This window comes from Zootermopsis nevadensis, unplaced genomic scaffold (assembly GCF_977971745.1).
Source record: "Zootermopsis nevadensis isolate Lab colony 2312 unplaced genomic scaffold, Znev_1.0 Znev_ptg000004l, whole genome shotgun sequence".
Lineage (NCBI taxonomy): Eukaryota > Metazoa > Arthropoda > Insecta > Blattodea > Termopsidae > Zootermopsis > Zootermopsis nevadensis.
In genome coordinates, this window is record NW_028259136.1 from 6,855,440 (window position 1) to 6,877,315 (window position 21,876).

General features: G+C 37.0%; 2 protein-coding genes across 5 annotated transcripts in view; both read left to right on the top strand.

Moving 5' to 3' along the window:
- The window catches only part of Eip78C (Ecdysone-induced protein 78C), a 78,570-nt gene extending 66,155 nt beyond the window's left edge, over nt 1–12,415 (top strand). For both annotated transcript variants that reach the window (XM_087343001.1, XM_087343000.1), the window contains 8 exons: nt 170–294; nt 1,909–2,050; nt 4,317–4,546; nt 5,194–5,350; nt 5,972–6,129; nt 6,712–6,891; nt 7,509–7,703; nt 8,631–12,415. In XM_087343001.1, coding sequence (XP_087199127.1) covers nt 170–294; nt 1,909–2,050; nt 4,317–4,546; nt 5,194–5,350; nt 5,972–6,129; nt 6,712–6,891; nt 7,509–7,700 — 1,184 coding nt within the window. In that variant the 3' untranslated portion in view covers nt 7,701–7,703; nt 8,631–12,415. The remainder of the gene's footprint in view (nt 1–169; nt 295–1,908; nt 2,051–4,316; nt 4,547–5,193; nt 5,351–5,971; nt 6,130–6,711; nt 6,892–7,508; nt 7,704–8,630) is intronic.
- Nucleotides 12,416–13,455: 1,040 nt separating this feature from the next.
- Galk (N-acetylgalactosamine kinase) lies at nt 13,456–21,876 on the top strand. Of its 3 annotated transcripts, none has more exons than XM_087343003.1 (10): nt 13,456–13,473; nt 13,882–14,045; nt 14,624–14,791; nt 14,962–15,160; nt 15,493–15,601; nt 16,134–16,291; nt 16,885–17,025; nt 18,271–18,385; nt 19,892–20,090; nt 20,768–21,876. In XM_087343003.1, exons 2-10 carry the CDS (start codon nt 13,888–13,890, stop codon nt 20,940–20,942), a joined length of 1,422 nt encoding a protein of 473 aa, XP_087199129.1. In that variant the 5' UTR covers nt 13,456–13,473; nt 13,882–13,887; the 3' UTR covers nt 20,943–21,876. The 3 variants fall into 3 exon arrangements, with proteins under 3 accessions (XP_087199129.1, XP_021942395.1, XP_021942397.1); XM_022086703.2 differs by lacking the exon at nt 13,456–13,473 and adding an exon at nt 13,480–13,809; XM_022086705.2 differs by lacking the exon at nt 13,456–13,473 and adding an exon at nt 13,480–13,650.

The window sequence follows — 21,876 nt, forward strand, 5'->3', positions numbered from 1 at the left end:
GATACACTGTCTTACGTGCAGCAGAATTATGCTAGAAGTGTCTATAACAACGAAGTGCATGTGGTTCACGCAGAATTATGAATCTCGTGTCGTGCTTAAGGACGAATCGCATTGTCTCGTGAACAGTTTCAGATCGCTCACGAAGGCTTTTTTTTCTGTGCATTTACAGAGCAACACTACGCAGCGGCTGACTCCAACAGCTCGACGCCGACCAAGTCCTTTGTCCCATGCAAAGTGTGCGGCGACAAGGCGTCAGGATACCACTACGGCGTCACGTCCTGCGAAGGATGCAAGGTACGTGACAGCAAGCGTCTCGAGATCGGGGTCTTCTCGGTTGTAACCAGCGTTTCGGAGGAACATCTGCCATCTTCAGTTCTGAAACTAACTTTTACTGTTCTAGTATGTAAGGTCCATCTCCAACCCACTCCGTTAAGGATGTACGTTCATGTCGCCCTCCATCTGTTCATCCCAAAAAAATTTTATGCATTTCTTAGCTCATCCGAGCTACATGCCTAGCTCATCGCAAGTTCCTCTGTGACATTCTTGTAGCGACCGAGTATGAAGATGGCTGTCTTCCGCATTATTGCGCCGTGTAGTCCGGTAGAAGTTTACATACGTTTCAAATGTGTTCGCTGCCTCCATCATCAGGGCGATTAGTTGATTCATTATATGGCAATTGTGAATGGCACTTGGCTCATTGTATCAAGAGTGCCCCTACAAAAGACACGCTTTACTCGTCTGCAGCAGTCTCGCTGACGTGGAACACTGATTAGTTGCACTACCATGAGGAGCGATGCGTGCTGTCCCGCTGGGATGCACGCAAGGAGGTGGGGATGGAATTGCAGTGAGAGATAGAATAACTCAGTTTATAACGGGATCTCGAAGGAGGGAGACTGAATTCACACTTGTTAGAGCAAATTCACTTCCGTCCTCAACCGCACGAAACCGATCTGCATGCGACGAGCGTGCGGGGAGGGTCCGCTCATGCGAATCTGCACCAAGTGCATAAGTCAACGCGCTACTTCACTGCAACACGCGGTGGTCCCTGTTGATGCAGAAAGATGACGTTCTTCATTGCAGATGAAAATGCCTCCGTGTTCGTGGAAGGATGTTCAAATCAATGTCGTAGACCCTGAAGATCACCGTCTTCTGAGATGTAACGCCGCGTAGTCTGGTAGATAGTGACTGATCCATCATCAGGGTACTATATCGCAGAAGGCGGCCATTTTTATATCCGTCGCCGCGCGAATATCAATTCTCATGTAGTAGATATTGTTCTGTATTTCATATTGTGACCTCATTCCTGTACAATAAGCCGTTTTCCGAGAAAACCGATAAGATTCGACTTGATCTTTGCCATATTGGACCCATAAGAAACAAAATTAAATTGGCTAACAAATTCTGGCGACGTACTACAACAGATAATCGGATTTTATGGAAACGTTACAGAAACTTTGGCGATAGGATATATTGTGTGTGGACAGATCCCGGCATGGGTTCATTTTATGCACCTCGTTATAGAGATTAAATCCATGGGGCATAGTACATGAGAAGTTAATACTCGCTAAGATGTAAAATAAATTATCTGAAGTTTCATTCCATGTTCGCAAAAGCCGTACTTTGAATTGGACGAGCCTAAGTCCCAGGAAACACGTTCAAATTTTTATCGTCTCTCCCTGAAGGCAGATACCAACGTTTCGAGACACGAAATGTCTTCTCCTTCAGCCCTGAAGATAAAGACATTACGTTTCTCCGAAACATTGTCACTTACCCAGAGGTCCACAAGGCATTTCAACCCAGAAGGCCAATAATTTCATTTTCACTGGCGTGAGAACATCACATCTCAGTGGACTCTAATAATTTTTGTTAAAAGCGCCACGTGACAGTGCCGAATGCGTTCTGTTCAAGGGTTTCTTTCGACGGAGCATCCAGAAGCAGATCGAGTATCGGTGTTTGCGGGACGGGAAGTGTCTTGTGATCCGGCTGAACAGAAACAGGTGTCAGTATTGCCGCTTCAAGAAATGCCTCGCCGTTGGAATGTCTCGCGACTGTGAGTATTAATTAAAAATTGATTTTAAGCATCTAAAATAATTTCGACATAAGATAGCGTATTTGTATCATCAACGCTTACAGAAGACATGAAAAGCTCTTTAGCGTTACGTAATTAACAAGGCAATTTAAAAAAAAATTCTGATTCTAACCTACCAATGCGAAAATAAAGCATAATGCTATGGTCTGTTTTTCTTAGGCGTTATTTACATGAATAACACTTTATGGGATGCTAGTGTCACTCTACCCATGATCTAGTACAGTGGTATTCAACCTTTTTTGTTCGCGTACCCCCAGATATAATTTCTCTTCAACTTTGTACCCCCAAAGTTGTTGGTGTATAATTCAAGTTATAAATAGTATATAATCTACATCTAAAATAAATTAAATAAATTACATCACTGATTATTCAGTGTTTATCATAAATTTTTTTTTTTTAAATTTCACGTACCCCCTAAGATGTCTTCGCGTACCCCCGGGGGTACGCGTACCCCAGGTTGAATACCACTGATCTAGTACACACATTCTATAAGTGGAAATAAATTTTACTATGTAATATTTGAGGTTCTCACGGCTTCGAGTCTGAAGATGACTGTCTGCTGAGATATAGCGTAGTTTACTCTGGGTAGTTTACCGACGTTTCAGAGCCACTTGCAATAAGACCACCCTGATGATTGAGGCAGCAAGCACCTCTCAAACGTCGGAAAATTTCTGTCAGACTAAACGGTGCTACAACCCAGAAGACAGCCATCTTCAGTTTTTACTGTGATATTTTGATGAAACAGCAGCCGAAAGGAATCTGTGGATGCCTGAAGATAAAATAAGAAGCTGCTCTTTCCATGAAGCGTTTAAAGTCAACGTACAATGCGGAGGCCACGTTTTTCTTAATGCGCTATCTCTTGAACCATACAACAAGTTTCAATTAAATATGGTCGCTCGACTGTCCACCATACACGGAGTACAAATGAAATGTCAACATTATCAAAATGTCTGTAATTTCTACGTCTCCTTTTTTTAATACGTCGAGATTTAAAAGAATAAATTACAAGGAAAAGACAAGATGAGTCTTCTTAATAGACAATTCACGTAAACCTTACAGCAAAATACATTTTCAAATTGTCCAACATACTACTTGATGATTGTAGCATGTGCAATACCAAAAAATTAACGAAAGATTTGAAGGACTTGTAATTACTTATTTATAACACACACGAAAAAATTACGTGTGCACTTCCATGAACACACATGGAAAAACTTTCATGTTGTGTGACTGTTTTGTAGTGCATAAGTTTCAAGTATGCGTTATGAACAAATAATTACACGCCTTTCAAATTGTCCGCTAATCCACTGACACTCTGTACTTAATCACAAAAAAAAGAAAAGAAGGCATCAGTAAATATTTTACTTTCACGGATTCCATGTTTATAGCAGGCCTTGGCGAATCACGCAATGGTCGGGCGGACAGACACGTGTGTTAGTGATGGCGTGACCTAACCTATAGGCTTCTGCCTCCGGTAGCTACCGGAGACAGAAGCCTGGAATTTTAGGTTTATTTTTGTTAGCATTTCAACGACAGCTCTAAGAACCAATGAATCGTGTTCACAATCCAGCAGAACAGAAGTCAGTTTCAGATTCCTGTTATAAAATGTTGATACTCTGAGGGTTGGGAGCGAATAGGTTGCGAGAGTGATTTATTGCTCGATTCTCATAATCGACTTTTTGATGAGTTAATGATCAACTGGAAACGACTTGGAGAGAAAAAAAAGAACTGGCCTAATTTATACGCCATCTCAGATTTTATTTGGCGGAGCTGAGTAAAACCATCGTACGAAATGTCAGTATGGATTGTCTTGAATCCGATGGCGATTCGAACAGGATACCCGGAGAGTCATCGTAACACAAAGTCGTTCACTGAGAGATGATAAGTTTTTGACGTAAATACGTCTATATTTTAGGGTCAGTGTCATTCGGCAAAAATGTAACGAAAAAGTGTAACTTCATTGTTATGTTACCTAGGAATTTTTACAAAAAGCAGTACATTTATGATCCCTGCCGGGATGCGACAATTGTGTCCGACTTTATCGACGAACGTGCTTTGTCTTCTCGCAAAGCCCAAATTCTCTTAACAGCAAATGATCACCAACCGACCAAGCACCTAACATTCGCTTATGATGTCGACTACGATATTGTCCTACAAATTCAATAGCATCTTTGTCACCGTGCCAGTGTGAACTGGACCCCTTTGAGATGTGAACCCTCTGTGACAGCTGTGCGCTACGGGCGAGTCCCCAAGAGGTCCAGGGAGCGGAATGGAGAAGAATCAGCTGCCCCTGCGACACGAGTGTCCACTTCGGATACAGAGCAACCAGACGCAGAGACCAAGAACCTGGCGGTGTACGACGTAATTCTGACGGTATCACAGGCCTTCCACGCCAACTGCGGCTACACCGAGGAGCAGACCCGCGGTCTCGTACGAAAACAGCTCCAGGCGAGGCCAGTCAGTATCCACAACGATGTTCATTAATTTTATTACGCAAAAGTTTTGTGAGATTTATGAATTTCTCGCGGCGACGAGCATGAAGATGGCTGTCTCCTATGATTATGCGCATTGTAAACTGGTAGAAGAGTTACAGAAATCATCGCCCTGATGATAGAGGCAGCAATCGCCTCCGAAACGTCGGAGATCTTCTGCAAGACTACACCGCGCAAGAATCCAGAAGACAGCCATCTTCGTACTCACAGCTGCGAGAGTCTGAAATCTCACAAACTATCACTTGTTAATGTTGAATGTCACAGCTTATTTTGTATATCCTCTTTCTACACAGCGTGAAATTATTTGGTCTACCACTGTTCGTTCCATACTGTTCAATGTGCATGGCCTACTAAACACACAGCCACATTTGTCATTAATTGCATCTGTACCAACTGATGTCACAATATCTATAACAATTATTTTTATATTTTGATAAAATTGTTTAACGAATTATTATATTCAGAAAGGCTTTGAAGAAAAGGATTCTGTTCACAAAATAAAGAGTCAGTGTACCAATATATCAACTATGACAATCCAGAGGATTTCTGATAAGAGAGTTCTGAGGTAACACATCCTACCTAGTGCTGTGAAGAATTCTGTTGACCTTCCAGCCGACGATAGCAGAGGGCTCAAGTCCCGAGGGTCCAGAAGTAGCATCCTCCACGGCAGAGTCACTGGAGCAACAGCGGGTATGGTTGTGGCAGCAGTTTGCAACACATGTCACTCCGAGCGTCCAGAGGGTGGTCGAGTTTGCCAAAAGAGTGCCAGGTTAGCTCCTGAGATACAAAATACATTTGTCAGATAATTCTTCTGGTAATCATGAGGCTTGACACTGCACAGATTTCATTATACTCTTATAATATTTAATACAAACAAAGTAACTCTTAGTACTAAATTACACGTTATATGCGTGGGTTGCGATGTCTTGTAGTATTGTAGGTGGTCAGCAAAGTTCCTTGAAAAGAGTGGTAACAACCTGCAAGACCAAAATTCATGTCTCCACTGATGTGAAAACCAAATCATCATACAGGCTGTGTCATTGATAATTGTAGCAAGCTCATATTGAGACAAATACAGAAGCAATGCCATCAAACTACACAGTAGAAAGAGCAAGCCAGAGGAACAACAAACTTTACTTTCATTGGAGAGAGTAATTAAATGGACGAGCAACAGCATTCAAGGCATACAGCGACATAAAGCTCAGTAGAATAAATGTAAATGTTTTTAGAAACTGAAGAACATGCAGATGAATAACTTTTGTTTTCTCTTGGCATGAAAAGCCATCACTTGCTAGTCTTTTCTTGAAATCCTATAAAATGAAGGGCAGAGAGGAATGATTGCAGGAAATGGGCATGTAGAGAAGGGTACGGGTTCTCCTTCTTCTTGTAGGTTTCTGTGACCTGAGTCAGGACGACCAGCTGATCCTCATCAAAGTTGGCTTCTTCGAAATCTGGCTGGGTCATGTGGCACGACTTACATCAGATTCCTCACTCACCTTCGCCGATGGCACCTACATCACCCGCCAGCAGATGGACCTCATGTATGATGTACGTCACCACATTACAGACAAGTTTTATTGACATGTACACATAAATCCCTGAATAGAACAGACAGAGGTTTCACAGTGCGTCACACATGGACTCTGTTCAATTGGAGATAAAGATTAAAAATTAAATACGCTTTTTTTATCTGCCTCCAAACACTAACCACGTTTAATAATATCCTACAGCAATAAGTTTACACCTCAGGAAAGGACACTGGTACCCATTTGACAGGAGGCTGGGTGGGCCCCAGAGCCGGTCTGGATGCAGAGGCTAGAGGAGAAATCCTCTGCCCCCGTCGGGGATCGAACCCCAGTCGTCCAGTCCATAGCCAGTCACTATAGATATACAACACAAAATTCCGTTAATTCTGTCCAATCAGTGCCTAGTTATTTGATGTGAACAAACAGATGCCAAAATAACAAGGTCAAGCAGATTTTCCCAAATTCTTTTATAAAAACTTGAAGGCCACCTTGCACCATTAAAAAATGTATGGTAAGTTCATTAAATATGCCAATATGATGTCCCATTTTGAACACTACATGAACATGAGCACTTGCTTTTACTGCCTTATTTCTCAACTTGCAGCCAGAGTTTGTGTCATCACTGTTTCACTTTGCATCTACGCTAAACGCACTTGCACTAAATGACACGGAGTTGGGCCTCTTCTCTGCTATCGTCCTCCTGACCGCGGACCGTCCGGGGGTTACGGACCTCAAGACTATTGAGCACCATCAGGATCGGCTCATCGACGCCCTTAAAGTGCAGGTCAGTATCAACAGGCTTAATTAAATGGATTTAGTGATGGAAGTTCTTAAAAATACGCAAACAGTTTATGTACGCTGAACACTTCTTCAGTCCAGAACGAATAAGAGATGAAAATGCAGAACAGCTCATATTAATACATTGACACTCACCAAGGCACTCAAGAATTTCCCAACATTTTAAGGAATCTGAAGGTTCATTAACATGTTCACATCATCCCACCAACAATTTCTATCCCAATTCATAAAATCATGTCTACTAATGAATAACTGAAAGATATGCAACTTTGGTTAAGGCAAATTTTATAGAATGTACAAACAATAAAATTAACAATGGTGGTCATGGGGAAATCTTCTACGTCAGCAGTACTTAATAAACTGTGAAATCTGGCATGGCAATCATAAAGATAGCTACAAATGATGCATGAAATATTGTCTGCAAGTCAACACTTACAAACATGGAGATGATGTGAAACATTGAGGATACAGCCAATAATTTAATATCCTGCCATATCCTTTTTTGTCTTCTATGTTCCTATCTTCTGAAAGGTTTCCCTATAATTTCAACACAACCCTCATGGTAGCCATTTTAGCCTCCTATTTACACTGTGATTTGGCCAGGTGAGTCGCAATCATGCAAGTGAGCCCCAGATGTTGCCCAACCTGCTGGTCAAGTTGCCGGAGCTGAGAAACCTGGGTGCCAAGCACACAGCCCACTTGGACTGGTTCCGCCTCAACTGGGCCAAGCTGAGGCTACCTCCGCTCTTTGCAGAGATCTTTGACATTCCTAAGTGTGAGGAGGATCTACAGTGAGAGGTGAGTGTCCCCTCCAAATTAGAAGCCTTCTGATATTTATCACCATGTGCATAATAGTTCTGTGGTCCACCAAGCTGAACTATTTTTCTGGGGGTATATGTGGCCAGAGCATGAAGTACAATCTCTCCCCTTCAAGTCTCAACAATACTAATGCACATATCAAATTACAACAAATGATGTATGAATTTAGGATATTAAATAAATAACTATTATGATCAAATTTATTATTTTAAATTTTTATCTGGAAAATATTGATAAAAGTGACAGAACATTAAAAAAGCATAAAAATAATTTTAAAATGATGATGTGTACATCTAGTAATTAATACCTTGTTTATTTTAAACGTAATTCAGGTTCGAAACCTGTTTCATCGATTTTACTATGATGTGTCTAAATAATTTCAATTTCTTCACGCACTGACAAACACTTTCTCTTGTTTACATACATGTTGGTCATTGAAGGGTAAAATCTTTGCTGATTATGGGTTACCAACAAAGCTATTTACAGCAGGCTAGCCACAACAAAACAAAACCCAACCCTAACGGTACAGGCGCTGCACCGTTAAAAAACGTAAACACAAAAGTTTTCATAAAGTTAAAAAATCGGAGAAACCAATTTTACTCGTTATATTCGTGAAGTATGTTCGTTACATACAAGAAGATTCATGTATATAAATTTAGGAAACTGGAATGTTAAGCCGTAATTTAATTTGCTCGCAAATGCCAAGAACTCGTTATATCTGTGTTCTTTATAACAGAGTTTTAATGGGTAAAATTGTTGCACATAACCTCAAAGCACCTCCAACCATTTTTTTCGTATGAAATAAAAAGCTGAGTAGAATACATTCCTATATGTGAGGTCCAGTCATGTTCAGACTTCTTTTTAAAACTGACGAGCTAATTATTTTATTTTAATTTATGCCAACAGGACTGTAGAAGCTGATGTTCACTAGTTTACCTTCTGGATACATCCCCATTCTGCCGCTGCAACACTTACTGCATACAACCTTGTGATTTCCTCCCAAGCACATTAAGGGGACTTGAAGACTCTGCAAAGGCATTGGGTGGCCAGTGTGTTCTTTGAAGTTTCTGCTATAATTCCACTTCATGCTTCATTTGAATACAGGAGTGCAGAAGCTTTGCTTCTATTTGGACAAAATCTGAATGAAGTAAAATATTTTCTATACTGACGTCACCTACATTTCATAGAGATGAAAAGATGGGGTATATCATTGGATATTCATTCAGATTGGGAGCTCCACTCAAGGTTTGTTTCTTTTTGGCAAAGTTAACAGGATGTCTGACCCAGCCCAGAAGAAATATGACAGTTGAGACAGATGGACAGACAGATCAGTGGGGGGACAGTGCACATCTTTATCTACATGACAGTGACAACATGGTAGTGCTCTCTCTGTCTCTGTCTCTCTCTCCCCTTTTCTTGCTCAATGGTTGTTAAAAAATAATGTGCTGAAGAAGATGTGAAGGTCGCAATAGAGCTAGTTGTAGCTCCATTCCACTCGCACCCCTCACAATCTATTTTTATCATTATCTTTACATCTATATACAATAGGCCTATGTCTATGATCCTGGCAAGATAATGTAATAATATACCTCCCACAATGTGAGACAATGGTTAGTTCTTAAACATTAATTTATTAATTTACCGTGTTCTTTGCAGACACGTGTTGCTCACGTACTTTGTGCATGGAAACATATCATAATATATAAATAAGTAAGATAGCAAAATATTGTGCATTTCAGGCATCTGGCATCTTGACATCTTAAAGTAAATATAAAATTCCTCCTTAATAAATATATTATAATGTATATTCGATGTTGTGTAGTTGTAAATATTTATTAAAAATAGAGATGTTATAAACTAATTATTATATTTATAAATATGGAGGTCTTGGGAAATGTTAGTGGGGGGTTGGGATGGGAAAGTTAAAGGAATAATATAAAAAGTATATATAAAAATAAAACTATCTTTTTGTTATCATGGTAAGCTTGATGTTTGACCAATCATATCAAGACACTTTTTGGAGGACACAGATTCAAGGCAGCATGCAGAGACAAGACAACATCATGTCATAACATTATTTCTGCTACTTACATTGCTGCCGTTTGCTTAGTTCTGCAGTGCTAAGCAGAACAAATCATATAATTCTCATCACATAATGTGTTCAAAGAAGATAGCCTATGTCAGCCGTACTGCTACTTCCTACAAAGTATTAGTAATAACAATAGTAACTATACTTCATGCAGACGGAGGCACTAGGAGTAGAATGGATGAATGATAATAATATGAATACTGCAAGAAGGGATGGGAAAGAAATACAAAATATATGAGAGAAATTGTGTAGATGCTCCTTCAACCTTTGGTCTTGGTATATCCTCTAAGTACAAAACCATTCTATCATACTGGGTTATAATATAAACAATTATAAAATGTACTTCTTACTAACTACAGGAACACTCTAAGCAATGTTAATATCATGTGTTTGTGTGTGTGGGTGTGTGTGTGTGAGTGCGCGCATGCAAGAATGATCCTTAGTGAATGGACTAATTAATGAAAGCAACATGAAAAACAACAGAAATTCACCAACAACATTAAAATGAGTCAATAATATTTGTCATGGCTGCACATTAAAATAAGATAACCATCCGAAGCATTAAAGACCAAGCAAGTGGCACAAAAACTTTAAGTTTCAGCTTATAGTAAGATATACTCCCTTCTCTCATAAATAACAGGTGCTTTTGCACTAAAGAATGGACTATTCCAGAAAAAGTAGTGAATTTTAGATATAAATGTAGAAATCATGTTATTTCTTTTAGTAACATTACAACATTTCCTAGCAGCAACTCCTTTACAGGCTGGCTGAAAAATTATCTACGCAATTTGACAGACTTTTCTGTTGATGGCATAAAAATCTGTTGTATCATCCATTAAAACTAGACAATGCTCATATTTTGCAAACTATCCAGAACAATCATATATCTTCAGAACAAAAACATCCAAATTTGCAAGTATGCACCATTATCAAATATCTTTTTGTAATACACAAGTTGAGACAAATACTGTACTTTAAAATGTATCTATATTATGAAGTAATTATGTTTACTTTAGCCTTAACTCTATGAAATGGGCAACTCAGTGGCAACTGAGCTTAGAACCTATTAAAGATGTTCAACATACGTAAAAAATAATGCTGTGGGACATTCCAGTTAAAACTTTGGCACAACTCTCTTCACTATTTGGTTGTTAAAGAATTATTTGTTATATTTTCTTCAGATATTTTATATGGAAAAGTTATGTTCAAAACTGATGTCTATATGGATTTAATAATTTCTTATATATGTAATTAACTTATAAGAATTTTAATAATTCTGAAAGATTATACTGCCAGTGATATAAACCTGTGTTACTAGAGTGTTACGTTATCATTGTACAAAGTGAAAGAAAACTTTATTTCCTGTACTTATAGACTGCAGCAGAAGTACTGTTGGACAGTTTGGTATAAGCATATATGTAGGTAGCCATTAAAACTACCTGAAAGGAAAAAAAAATACACCTGCAGTAATTATACTATATTCCAAAAAAATACATTACATTTTATTGAAATGCTTTCAGAAATTTTGCAATATAATGTTCACTAATATAATGTATTAAATATTAATGTAAATTTTGACAGATTTCATTTTCATTTGCATTGGTCTTTAAATATTTAAGAGAAAGCAGTTGTACAGGTGTATTTCTGAGTTTTTGGTGAGTCCATATTTTTCTGTTTATAAAGAGATATGCTTACTTTATGGTTAGTGATGAAATGATAAGTGAAATGATTTGGAATGCTGTTCAGTTTCCAGCACTTACCATATTGTAAATGCCAAAGGAAGTGCAAGTACATTATTTAGTTTGCAGTGGTTAACCCACTGGCTTGCTTTGCTGTTGGACAGAAAACAGTAAACAAGCAAAGGGGTGGAGTGAAAGAAGGCCCCTTGTAAGTATGGCTACTGCCTTGAGTAGCCAAGCCACCAACCTTTCACTGCCTCAGCTTATCTCTACAAAGAAATATAACATACAAAACAGAAAAAAAAAAAAAAAAAAAAACATACAAAAATGATATCTTATCTCTTTATGGTTCAGGTTCTAGTAGATGGGATGTGAGATGTTCTTTAATAAACATTCTTACTATAATGTTGTTATAACAGAAATGTTATTTTTTGTGTGTTTTATTTTGCACATAAGACTTTTATCTGAATCTTGATAATTTGGTTAAATGTTACTGTACTATAATAATCATTGTTGATAATTCTTATTTGCTCTAAGTTATATTGAAGAAATGAACACATGTATTTGAATGTTATACACGAGGTCTACACTATTTGTGGTAATAATTGTTACTGTATGTTTTTTCTACTGAAGGCTTTGCAATTTTTGACTTTCGTGCTATTGAGACAAATCGAATTTGAAAGATAATTATATAAATCAAATATAAGATGGTTACTATTCTGTGTTACTTCTAGTAGTGGATATAAAAATGTATGTTTTTGTTACATAAGAGATTCCTTCTAAGTTTCAACGATAAGCATTAATGACTATTGTATTAATGCAATCATGACACTTTTGCACTACCCCTAAAACCTGTAATTGGTGTTGTACTTTTTAATATAAAATGCATAGCCGAATTAAATGGGGTTGGAATGAGTTAAGAATCTGTGTTAGAATAAATCAAGCACCTTATTCCTGTACCTCAAATGAAATATAATCCTTTATTAATAATGATGATTGTGATGATAGTAAAGTCTTCTTGGGCTATCAGTTATGTCAGTCAGCTAAAAATCACTGATGTTTAAGGGACCATCTCTGTGCCCACCACAAGGGATGTCTCCCCAGACTGTCCCACATATATACCTGCCCAGAAACCTATGTTAAAAGTTAGTAGGCAGTCAAAGCTTGCTTAGATTGGCCTTGCTTCTGGACTGGTGAATCTCTACATTGTTTGAGAATGTCAGTCACCAGATATGAGGATCAACTGAGAGTGAAGACTTTGACTGTATCAAAGATTCTGGGGTGAAGCCCAATCTCAATGGCCTCCTCTGTCATGTGGTCCTCATGTCATATGGCCTTATCCAGAATGGGGATGCTACTAAAATTGATGTTCTGCTCAATTTAAAATCTCTCGTGAAAGTATAAATTTCCAGGCGTTCAAGTTTGGCGAGAGGGATTTCTACCTCCCTAAAAAAAACCTGCCATTCTGGTCAAGTTGGTTAGTTAATCATCATTCCACCATTTCTCAGTACTGTTCCATCACCCACCCACAGGCTGTGCGACAGTCCTGAACAAGCAGGACATTATCATACCCAACCAGCTACTGGCTGGTATTGGAGTAAGGCATTGTTATTAGTTCTAATTCATACCCTTGTGTCATCGTAACCGAACATCGCTGATGATTGGTATCACTCATGTTTCGTGTTCGGGACATGACGTTCAGATCTTTGAAGGAAGGCCAACTATCCTGATGGGTTTTTTGAAAGTCCTACAAGGCAAATACCAGGATTGTGCTTTGAATTGTGCCACAACCGTTTCTTTCTGTGTTCCTTCCACCTATTAATCGTTCCAACATTCGCTATCTAATAAATACTACTGACAGCGTCCTTAGAAAACCATAACCTCAAATCATACATCATACACAAATAAGCTAGTGTTTAGTGTTGGTAATGCTACATTTTAGTGCCATTACATTTTCCATGTTGGTATCTCTGAACACCAGGTATTATTTGTTTTGTTCAATTTATAATTGATAGTATGTTGTTTACATGAGTAGTGTGGATTTTAAAAGACGGCTGATGATGATTACATCGAAGTTTTATCCCACCGGCTTCTGTGCCTATGGTCATTGAACTGGAGGCACGATATACCTGATAAGCCAATAAGGAACACATTTTAAGTAAACAAAATAGATATCTTTGGCCTGTAATCATCCTGACATGATTATTAAATTACGTCACCGTAAATGCCGTAGAAATTCAACTTTATGTGTTGTCGGTAGCCAGGTTATAAACGTCATTAAGTGTTTTGTAGGTTAGGAAGGAAACATCGTCACCGCGTAAGTACAAATTAGTGGGAGATAACGAGTAAAACCGAGCAGTTCCTTTTTACAGTTACTGATCTCTTTCAGGGAGTCATGGCTCAGGAAACGAACAGTGGATTAAAAAATAATTATCCACCGCTACTACAGCTACAAGGAAGCAAACTACATAATGTTAGAGTAACTGAGCTGATGGATCATTTTGTGGTGAAATACAAACAAGAACCAGAGTTCCTTGTTCGTGTCCCTGGAAGGTTAGTGTTCACACCTGACTACTGTGAAGATACCACTTCCCTGTCTTATATTTAATACTGTAGGAAGATATTAAATTACTTTAATGTCCTTAATTTAATATCATAATGATTCATTCAAACAACAATGAATGTCTGGACCTGTTACAACATGCATTCTATCATGCTTGAAGTCCTCATGATATTAAAACATGTTTGGGGAAAATGGCTGGTAGTACTACAGAATTTATGACTAGTGCTGGATAGTTTGCAAGATTCATGCATAGAAACAGCATTAAAAACTTTTCTTCCTCTGGTGAATCTGCTTGTGCTGATTACGAGGCAGCAGAAGAATTTCTAAAGGCATTGGCAAAAGTTATTAAAGAGGGCCCTGCTGTTCTCATCACTTTTTCAGTGTTGATAAGACAGTCTTTTCTGGAAGATGATGCCTGCAAGGGATATCAAGGGTTCTGTATGTGGTACAAATACAAGATGAATGCATTTACATTACAGTTATTTTTTCTGAGCTACATTGAAGAAATGTGCATTCAAGACATTTGTTTGTAGGAGAAGATACAAAGTAATTTGCCCACCTGTTACAGGGTAAACCTTATTGGTGAGCATGTTGATTATTGTGGCTATTCTGTTCTGCCAATGGCAATTCAATATGACATAATGGTGGCTGTAAAACGAATAAGTGAACCACAGCTGTACCTCACAAACATGGATTCCAGTCACAGCGATTTTCAGTGTCCTATACATTCCTTCAGGTATGTTAGTATAAGTAATTATAATTGATACCTTATAGTTTGGAGACATCTAAATTATTATATAACAGTTAAAATATTTATATGTTTAATTTTATCATGGATAAAGCAATTTGATTAGAATTAAGTGACGTCCTTGCTATCAGAGTATGGTTTCACTTTGTTTGGATTAGCATTGAAGTTAAGAAGGGAGTGTCACCACACTGGTACAACTATTTCCTGTGTGGACTGAAAGGAGTTTTGGAAGCGCTTCCTCAGGATTCTGTGGGAATGTTTGTTGCTGTGACTGGCAATGTTCCTCAGCAATCAGGACTATCAAGTTCTAGTGCCCTTGTCAGTGCAGCTGCCCTTGCTGCTGCACATGCCAATAACGTATGTAGATTATTAATTTAATAAGGAAATCTTTAAACATAATTGTAATACAGCAGTTCTCATTGTGCTATAACATCTGAAATGATGAGATACATTGTGATTATCTTATGGTGTGCCCCATTTCTGTGCCACTTCCTGGCTTCATATATTTTGATATTGTAATCCCTGAAGTCAATTTGTTACTTTACCATGACTTTAAGATATCTTAAAATGTTTATCATATATTTTATTAAATTCACTTAGGTTTGTTACAATAGTTCCAATAAAAATGTCACAGCTAATTTATCATCAGTCTGTTGTCTCATGCCATTTATTTATGTTTATGGTTTCAGCTTAAGATGACTAAATTAGAAATTGCATCTCTCAGTGCTACGTCAGAACGATACATTGGTACAGAAGGAGGTGGAATGGATCAAGCAATTGCTTTTCTGGGAACAAGAGGTCTGTAACAATTGTTCAACTTCATGGAGAGGAGAAGACTTTTATTACTTTAATTTGTGCTATAATTCTTTGGTAGAGTAAAGTAAATGGAGTTGAATATCAAGCACTGTTTGGTCATGTAAGTTACAGTCAGTAATTTTTCTGAAATTTTCAATTAATGTTACAGAAATTAAGAGATGTGTATAGCCCAATGTTTGAATGATGCAAAAATGAGGGTATAGGATTAGTTAGGTCACTAGAAGTGATGCTGGTTTCATAGTTTTAATTACAGATGTGTGATATTTGTCTGATTAATGCTTGATGAAAATTTGAAATATTCTAAAACATCTTTCTTGGGTTTCATTCAGTAACTAACATACAATGACATCATATGCACTCCAACCCCTTTTGATTGGTTACTTGTGTATTGTAGCAAATTAGTTGGATATATTTCTTCTGCACCAGAAGGAAACATGAGATACGCATGTTTTGGATGAAATGGTTTATTTTTTAAGAGAACCCTTCAGTCAAACTGAAGTTTACTCTGTTGCAGGATGTGCAAAACACATACAGTTTAATCCGCTTCGATCAGAAGATGTGAAGCTACCAGATGGTGTTGTGTTTGTTATTGCTCATTCTCTTGCTGTTCTCAACAAGGCCAAAACATCCGACTTCAACTGTCGAGTAGCTGAATGTCGCTTGGCATCACAGGTAAAATAATGATCATCACCTAATCTTTAAACCTTGAAATGCTGAATTAGGAATCACTTCAAAATGTTAAAACTTATTTATCTGGTGATGTGATTCAGCCCATAGCATGCATGTCTTTATTATATGTACTGGTCAGTCTTCCTACAGCAAAGACTCAAGAAGTATTTATGATGTAAGAATTCTTAGATTAATCATTTAAAAGTATAACATAGATTGGACGGTTGTTTTTAAAGTTTCTCAAATGTTCATGGGTTCAAACATAGTAGCTTCCAGAATTTAATGTTCCTCTCATGTGTTTCCTGAAATGGCTTTTCTTTTCAATTTTTAAAAAAATTAGGATAGTCATATTGAGATGGGAATTGCACTACACGATGCAGAAAAGACTGAAACTTATTTTATGTATCATTTTGAGTTCTCTACAAGAGTACTGATTTTATTTTTTGATATAGTCCTCCATAGTTTCAGTACATTTACAGAGTATCTCAAAAAGATATTTACACATTATAATAAAGAATGTTAACCTTGTGTGTAATTATCTTTTTGGGAGATTGTAAATTTGTACAGTTTTCATATATATTCTGTTACTGCTACAGATTATGGCAAAGAAGCGTGGTTTATCATGGGAAAAAGTGTCTAGCCTGGCTGATCTTCAGTCAACTATGACAGCAAGTTTGGGGGAGATGATTGCTCTGGTGAAGGAGTTCCTACATGAACAACCATACTCCAAGGAAGAGGTGAGATATTTTTTGACTTTGTCTGTTATATGTCCCTTTGTCTTAAATTACAGTGAAAGGTAAAATTAATGGTGCTGATAAAAAGGACCAAGTGTTATTAAAGTAGGTCAACATTATTAATTATTGTATTTTGATAAATATTAACAACAAGAAAGAAAATAGAGCAGAATGTCCATGTAGCAGCTGTTGAAATAACATAATTGAGAGTTCTATGCAATATGTACAAATCTCAATATAGTGTATAAATAGAAATTATAGTTTCATAAAGTGTTCAGTATCAGTAGGAAGGTAATTCATTCATTACTTCATAAATACACGAACACTATCACGGGCAGACTGAACGGTTTATCTCGAATGTGAAAATTTGCAATATATTATCCTGATATTACTGTCAAAAGTCCTGTTAATTATATGGCAGAAAACTTGATCTTTCAAGCCATTCTCCTGACACTGAGTGCCCATCTTGACCATTCCAAGGTAATCTACTCACTACTCTAAGATACCACTGACCGCAATATCACATCCCCACAAAACTAAAATTTGAAACCAGCAACAATTCATATTGGCTGAAATTTATAAACACTAAATTTTGAGTGTCAAAATGAAGTGAGGGAGAAACAAGTTTACATAACCATACAGTATAGAATTAGTTGTCTTGTGACTTCTGAGAATAATGCCAGATAAGGGATTCTTGTTGGCAGTAGCGTTTGTTGCTAGGGCAGTGTAAGAATGAATTTCTGAAATAGATTCACTCATAAGAGTGTGAACCTGACCAACATGGACAGACCTGTTTCTGTATAATTAAACTTGTTTCCTCCAAACAAAACTTGCATAAATGAACACATATAAACAAAATAACCACAGTTGAACTTCTCAATATCTAATTAAGACTACTTCTAAATTATTGGCCAAAATCAAGTTTTGCCACTTACCATGACATGTTGTTAGTGAATAGTAACTGCTTCTCTTTGAAGATGTGTAGTAGCACAATTGGCACAGCTCCTAAGCTACCTTTTCTCCCATTGCTGAACGGAACTTTGGCCAGCTGTACTATGTCCTTATCCCTAGAATGAAAAGGGAGGGAATTATACACATAAATATTGTAATAAATTTTGTATACAGTTTCCTTTGAAAGTTATGAATCGTTGAACATTCTAGGTGTCCCCATGTACCTATATTGAATCAGTTATCTTATACATTACGTACTGAATTCTACCATGTTTTGCTGTCTCTGTTGTGTGTTAGATCTGCCGTGAGCTTGAGGTGAGCGGGATGTGCCTGGACCAATTGTCTCTCAGCAACAACACAACTGACATCAACCAGTTCAAACTACATCAGAGAGCACTGCATGTGTATCAGGGTTTGTGCATGCCACATTTAACAGTTTTTCAGTTTAACTTTAACCTTAAACTTCTGAAATATGTAAGCTGTTTTGCAGTGGTTCAGGTAATGGGCAGCTTTGTTTTCTCATCACACACTAGTTCCACTAAACTAATGGCAGTATATTATTTTAAGCTTTTGCGTCAACTAAACTCAATAAAATCTTCTTGGGCAATCAGCCACATCAAATGGTTATATGAAGAGACCAATATTTCGAGAACCATCTCTTCCTCATCTCTTCGTGTAACCATTTGATGTGGCTGATTGCCCAAGAAGATTTTATTAATGGCAGCATGTATATAGCTATTGAATGGTGCCTATAAAAATGTGAATAACAATGTAAACAATAACATAAAATGTAATGCCTCCGTTGTAGGTGGAGATGTCACACATATTTGCTCCCATTTAATTTATATCCCACTTAAATATGTGGAATGTGACATTTTTGTATGTACAGTAATGTATCACATTTATTATGTCGAGTGTTTGTACCATTGAAGGGCTACTGTGTGGAACACCGGCTATGAGCCTGCTACGTAGAATTAATATTTATAGATTCAGTTACATTATTCCAATGTCACAACAGTAATATTTTATGAAAATAAAAATCCAGCTTTCTTATATTCATAATTGAAATGCTACCATGTTTTTTAATAAAATAACTGTGAACAAATTTTAATTAATTTTAATGCCAATTTATCCTTTTCATTCATTTGAATTGAAACAACATTCATCACATACACACTGTATTAATCTGATTGTAATACAGTTATTAATGTTTATCGTCTATGTCACTGTGTGTACATGCGACCCAGCTGGCCATATGTCATACTGGCATACCTCCGAGTTAGTCTCATTGGCAGCTCAGTGGTATGGGAGTTTAAATACCACTTTACCATATGATAAAGATTAATTCTAAAATATTTCATATAAATTCAACTTACTGTTGGTATAAGAGTTTTTGGATATTTTAGAGTCGCCAAACATCTTCTTTCCCAGAAATAGTTTAATAATTTTTATGATTTTATTATTCATTTACAAGAAAACATAAACCCCCTATTTTTAATGAAACAAGAAATAAAAATATCTCATCTAAAATTTGGTCAGATATAGTTATGTTGGTTCTTCTTTTAGGGTGGAGTCAGTCTGAAAAGTGGGAAGATTTACTTCTGGTTATAGGAAACTATGCATTCTAGATTATGTTTAGAGCGAGTACTGTGTCAGAATTCTGTTTTGGTCTGAAACAATTCATATAGTGAGAAATTCGAATTAACCCTTTGACACTGAAGCTTGTCTAAATAATATTTAAATATTCAGTTTATACCTCAAATAACATCTTCATTATAAAGATCAATTGGTTGAAGCTTTTAAGGAAATAATTGCTGGGAATCATATGAAACCCACAAGTTCATTCTGATTACTCATTATTAAGGCAGGTGGTACAGAATGTGGTGCACCAGATCTTAATAGCTCTGTACGCTTGCAGAAGCAAATCGAGTCAAGGTTTTCCGAGAAGTGTGCCAAAAAGATATGGAAGGATCAGTTGCACTTATGAAGCTAGGAGAACTGATGTGTCAAAGCCACCACAGTCTGCAGAAGCTCTATGAATGTAGCCATCCTAATTTGGACAGACTAGTGGAACTGGGTAAAGGAAAAGCACTAGGTTCACGACTTACAGGAGCTGGGTGAGTACTTCACTAATTCTGACCATTAGGCATTCAACCTGTAACTCAGACCCTTCAACTATCTGTAATCTTTGATGACATTCTTGTCAATTCTTATGAGATATCCAAATTGTGTTAGGTCTTAAAATTGTAACACTGGCATCCAGGTTGCGAGTTATAATTATCTTGTCAAGTAGATAAAACTATAGTTTCTCATGGTTTTCCTCAGTTCATTCAGGCAAGTGATGTGATAGTACCTTAAATTAGATCATGACCACTTTCTTCAATAACATTTCCAATTATTTAATAATCATCCTATCACTTAACACTGTTTAATGCAAGATATTAAAGTATAATTATATGAACCATAAATAAATCGGAGGGTTTTTGGTACTTTTGTCATTAAATTAACTCTTTGAGAAACCTTGAACATCTCATGGTGTCCTATCCCAGAAGGGACTCATACTGCATATATCTTAAGTATGAAATGCATTTTACAGTGCAATGTGAAAACCTCAAATTTCTTGTAATATGACTTGCCCACATGTCTCCATAGCCTGGCATAAGTTTTAAACAAGAGAATCAATTGTAATTACATGTGATGTGCTTGGTTTTGTGCCTTAATAATATAAGGACAGCAATATTCATATTATCAGTATGTTTGAGAAAATATATACTGTATATGCCTTGTGTTTCAGGTGGGGAGGGTGTATAGTGGCTCTTACAACAAAAGATACTGTTGATGATTATATCAAAACACTGAAGGAAAAATTTTACAAGGAAAACCCAGCAGCTTTTGGAAAAGATTTGGACAGCTTAGTGTTTGCAACTGAACCAAATGTCGGAGCCGAAATATACGAAATGAAAATGTAACGTTCAGCTCAGTACTACAGTTCCAGGCATTATCTGAATATGTTTGAAGAATGAGCTATGCAGCTGGATAATACTGTACTCTTGCATTATCCATTTATTTTTGTTGTCAAAGGAAGGACAAGGTAATAAAATGTGCTAATGAGGAAAGTCATACTTCATGCTAAAGTACAGTTTTTTCAAACGTATCCTATCACATAGCATATGGGATTGTGTTTTTGTTAATGAATTTGGCACATTGTGTTATAATTTCCTTCTTTTATATTTTGTCTATCTCATATTCTTTTCTTTAAAAGAGTCTGAAGACTTCCAAACCGTTTGTGGTGTCTGAAACATGTTTAACAGTCTGTGCTGTCTGTTTATTGAACTCCTTAAATGATGCTGAATTAAAGGGAGATTTGAATACATATATTTTGGTAGTTACTGCTCTCACATGAACAATAGATTATTATATAGCATCAGTCCTATGACTCATTATGTGTTATTGTATGTAGACTATTTTTTTTTTCTTTTTGAAGCATTAATTAAAGAAAACTGTCAGATTTCCTCCAGGATTTGGGGGTGATCAGTAATGTAGATGGTATTTTATACAAAAGGAAAAGGTTAGGAAACCGTGGTTTCTGGAAAATGTGTGTAGTCTGTATGGGAGTTTAACTCCAACATGTCAACTGACAAGGACTTGAAGTAGAAACCAGCCTAGGAAATACAACTGTAAGATTATGCATTTATGTGTCTTAATGTGCCTTTTTTAAAGCTCAAGTGTCTTCTCTACTATTGTTACCAAAGATTTTTCTCCTGTGTGCCATAGTAGTATGGTATTGTACAACCTACAGCAAGGTAACATATCTTTGAATTATATTAATGTGCAGTGTAAATATATATGTTTATGCAGTTATTTATGTGATGTACTTTTGTTGAATAAATAGTATAAACCATA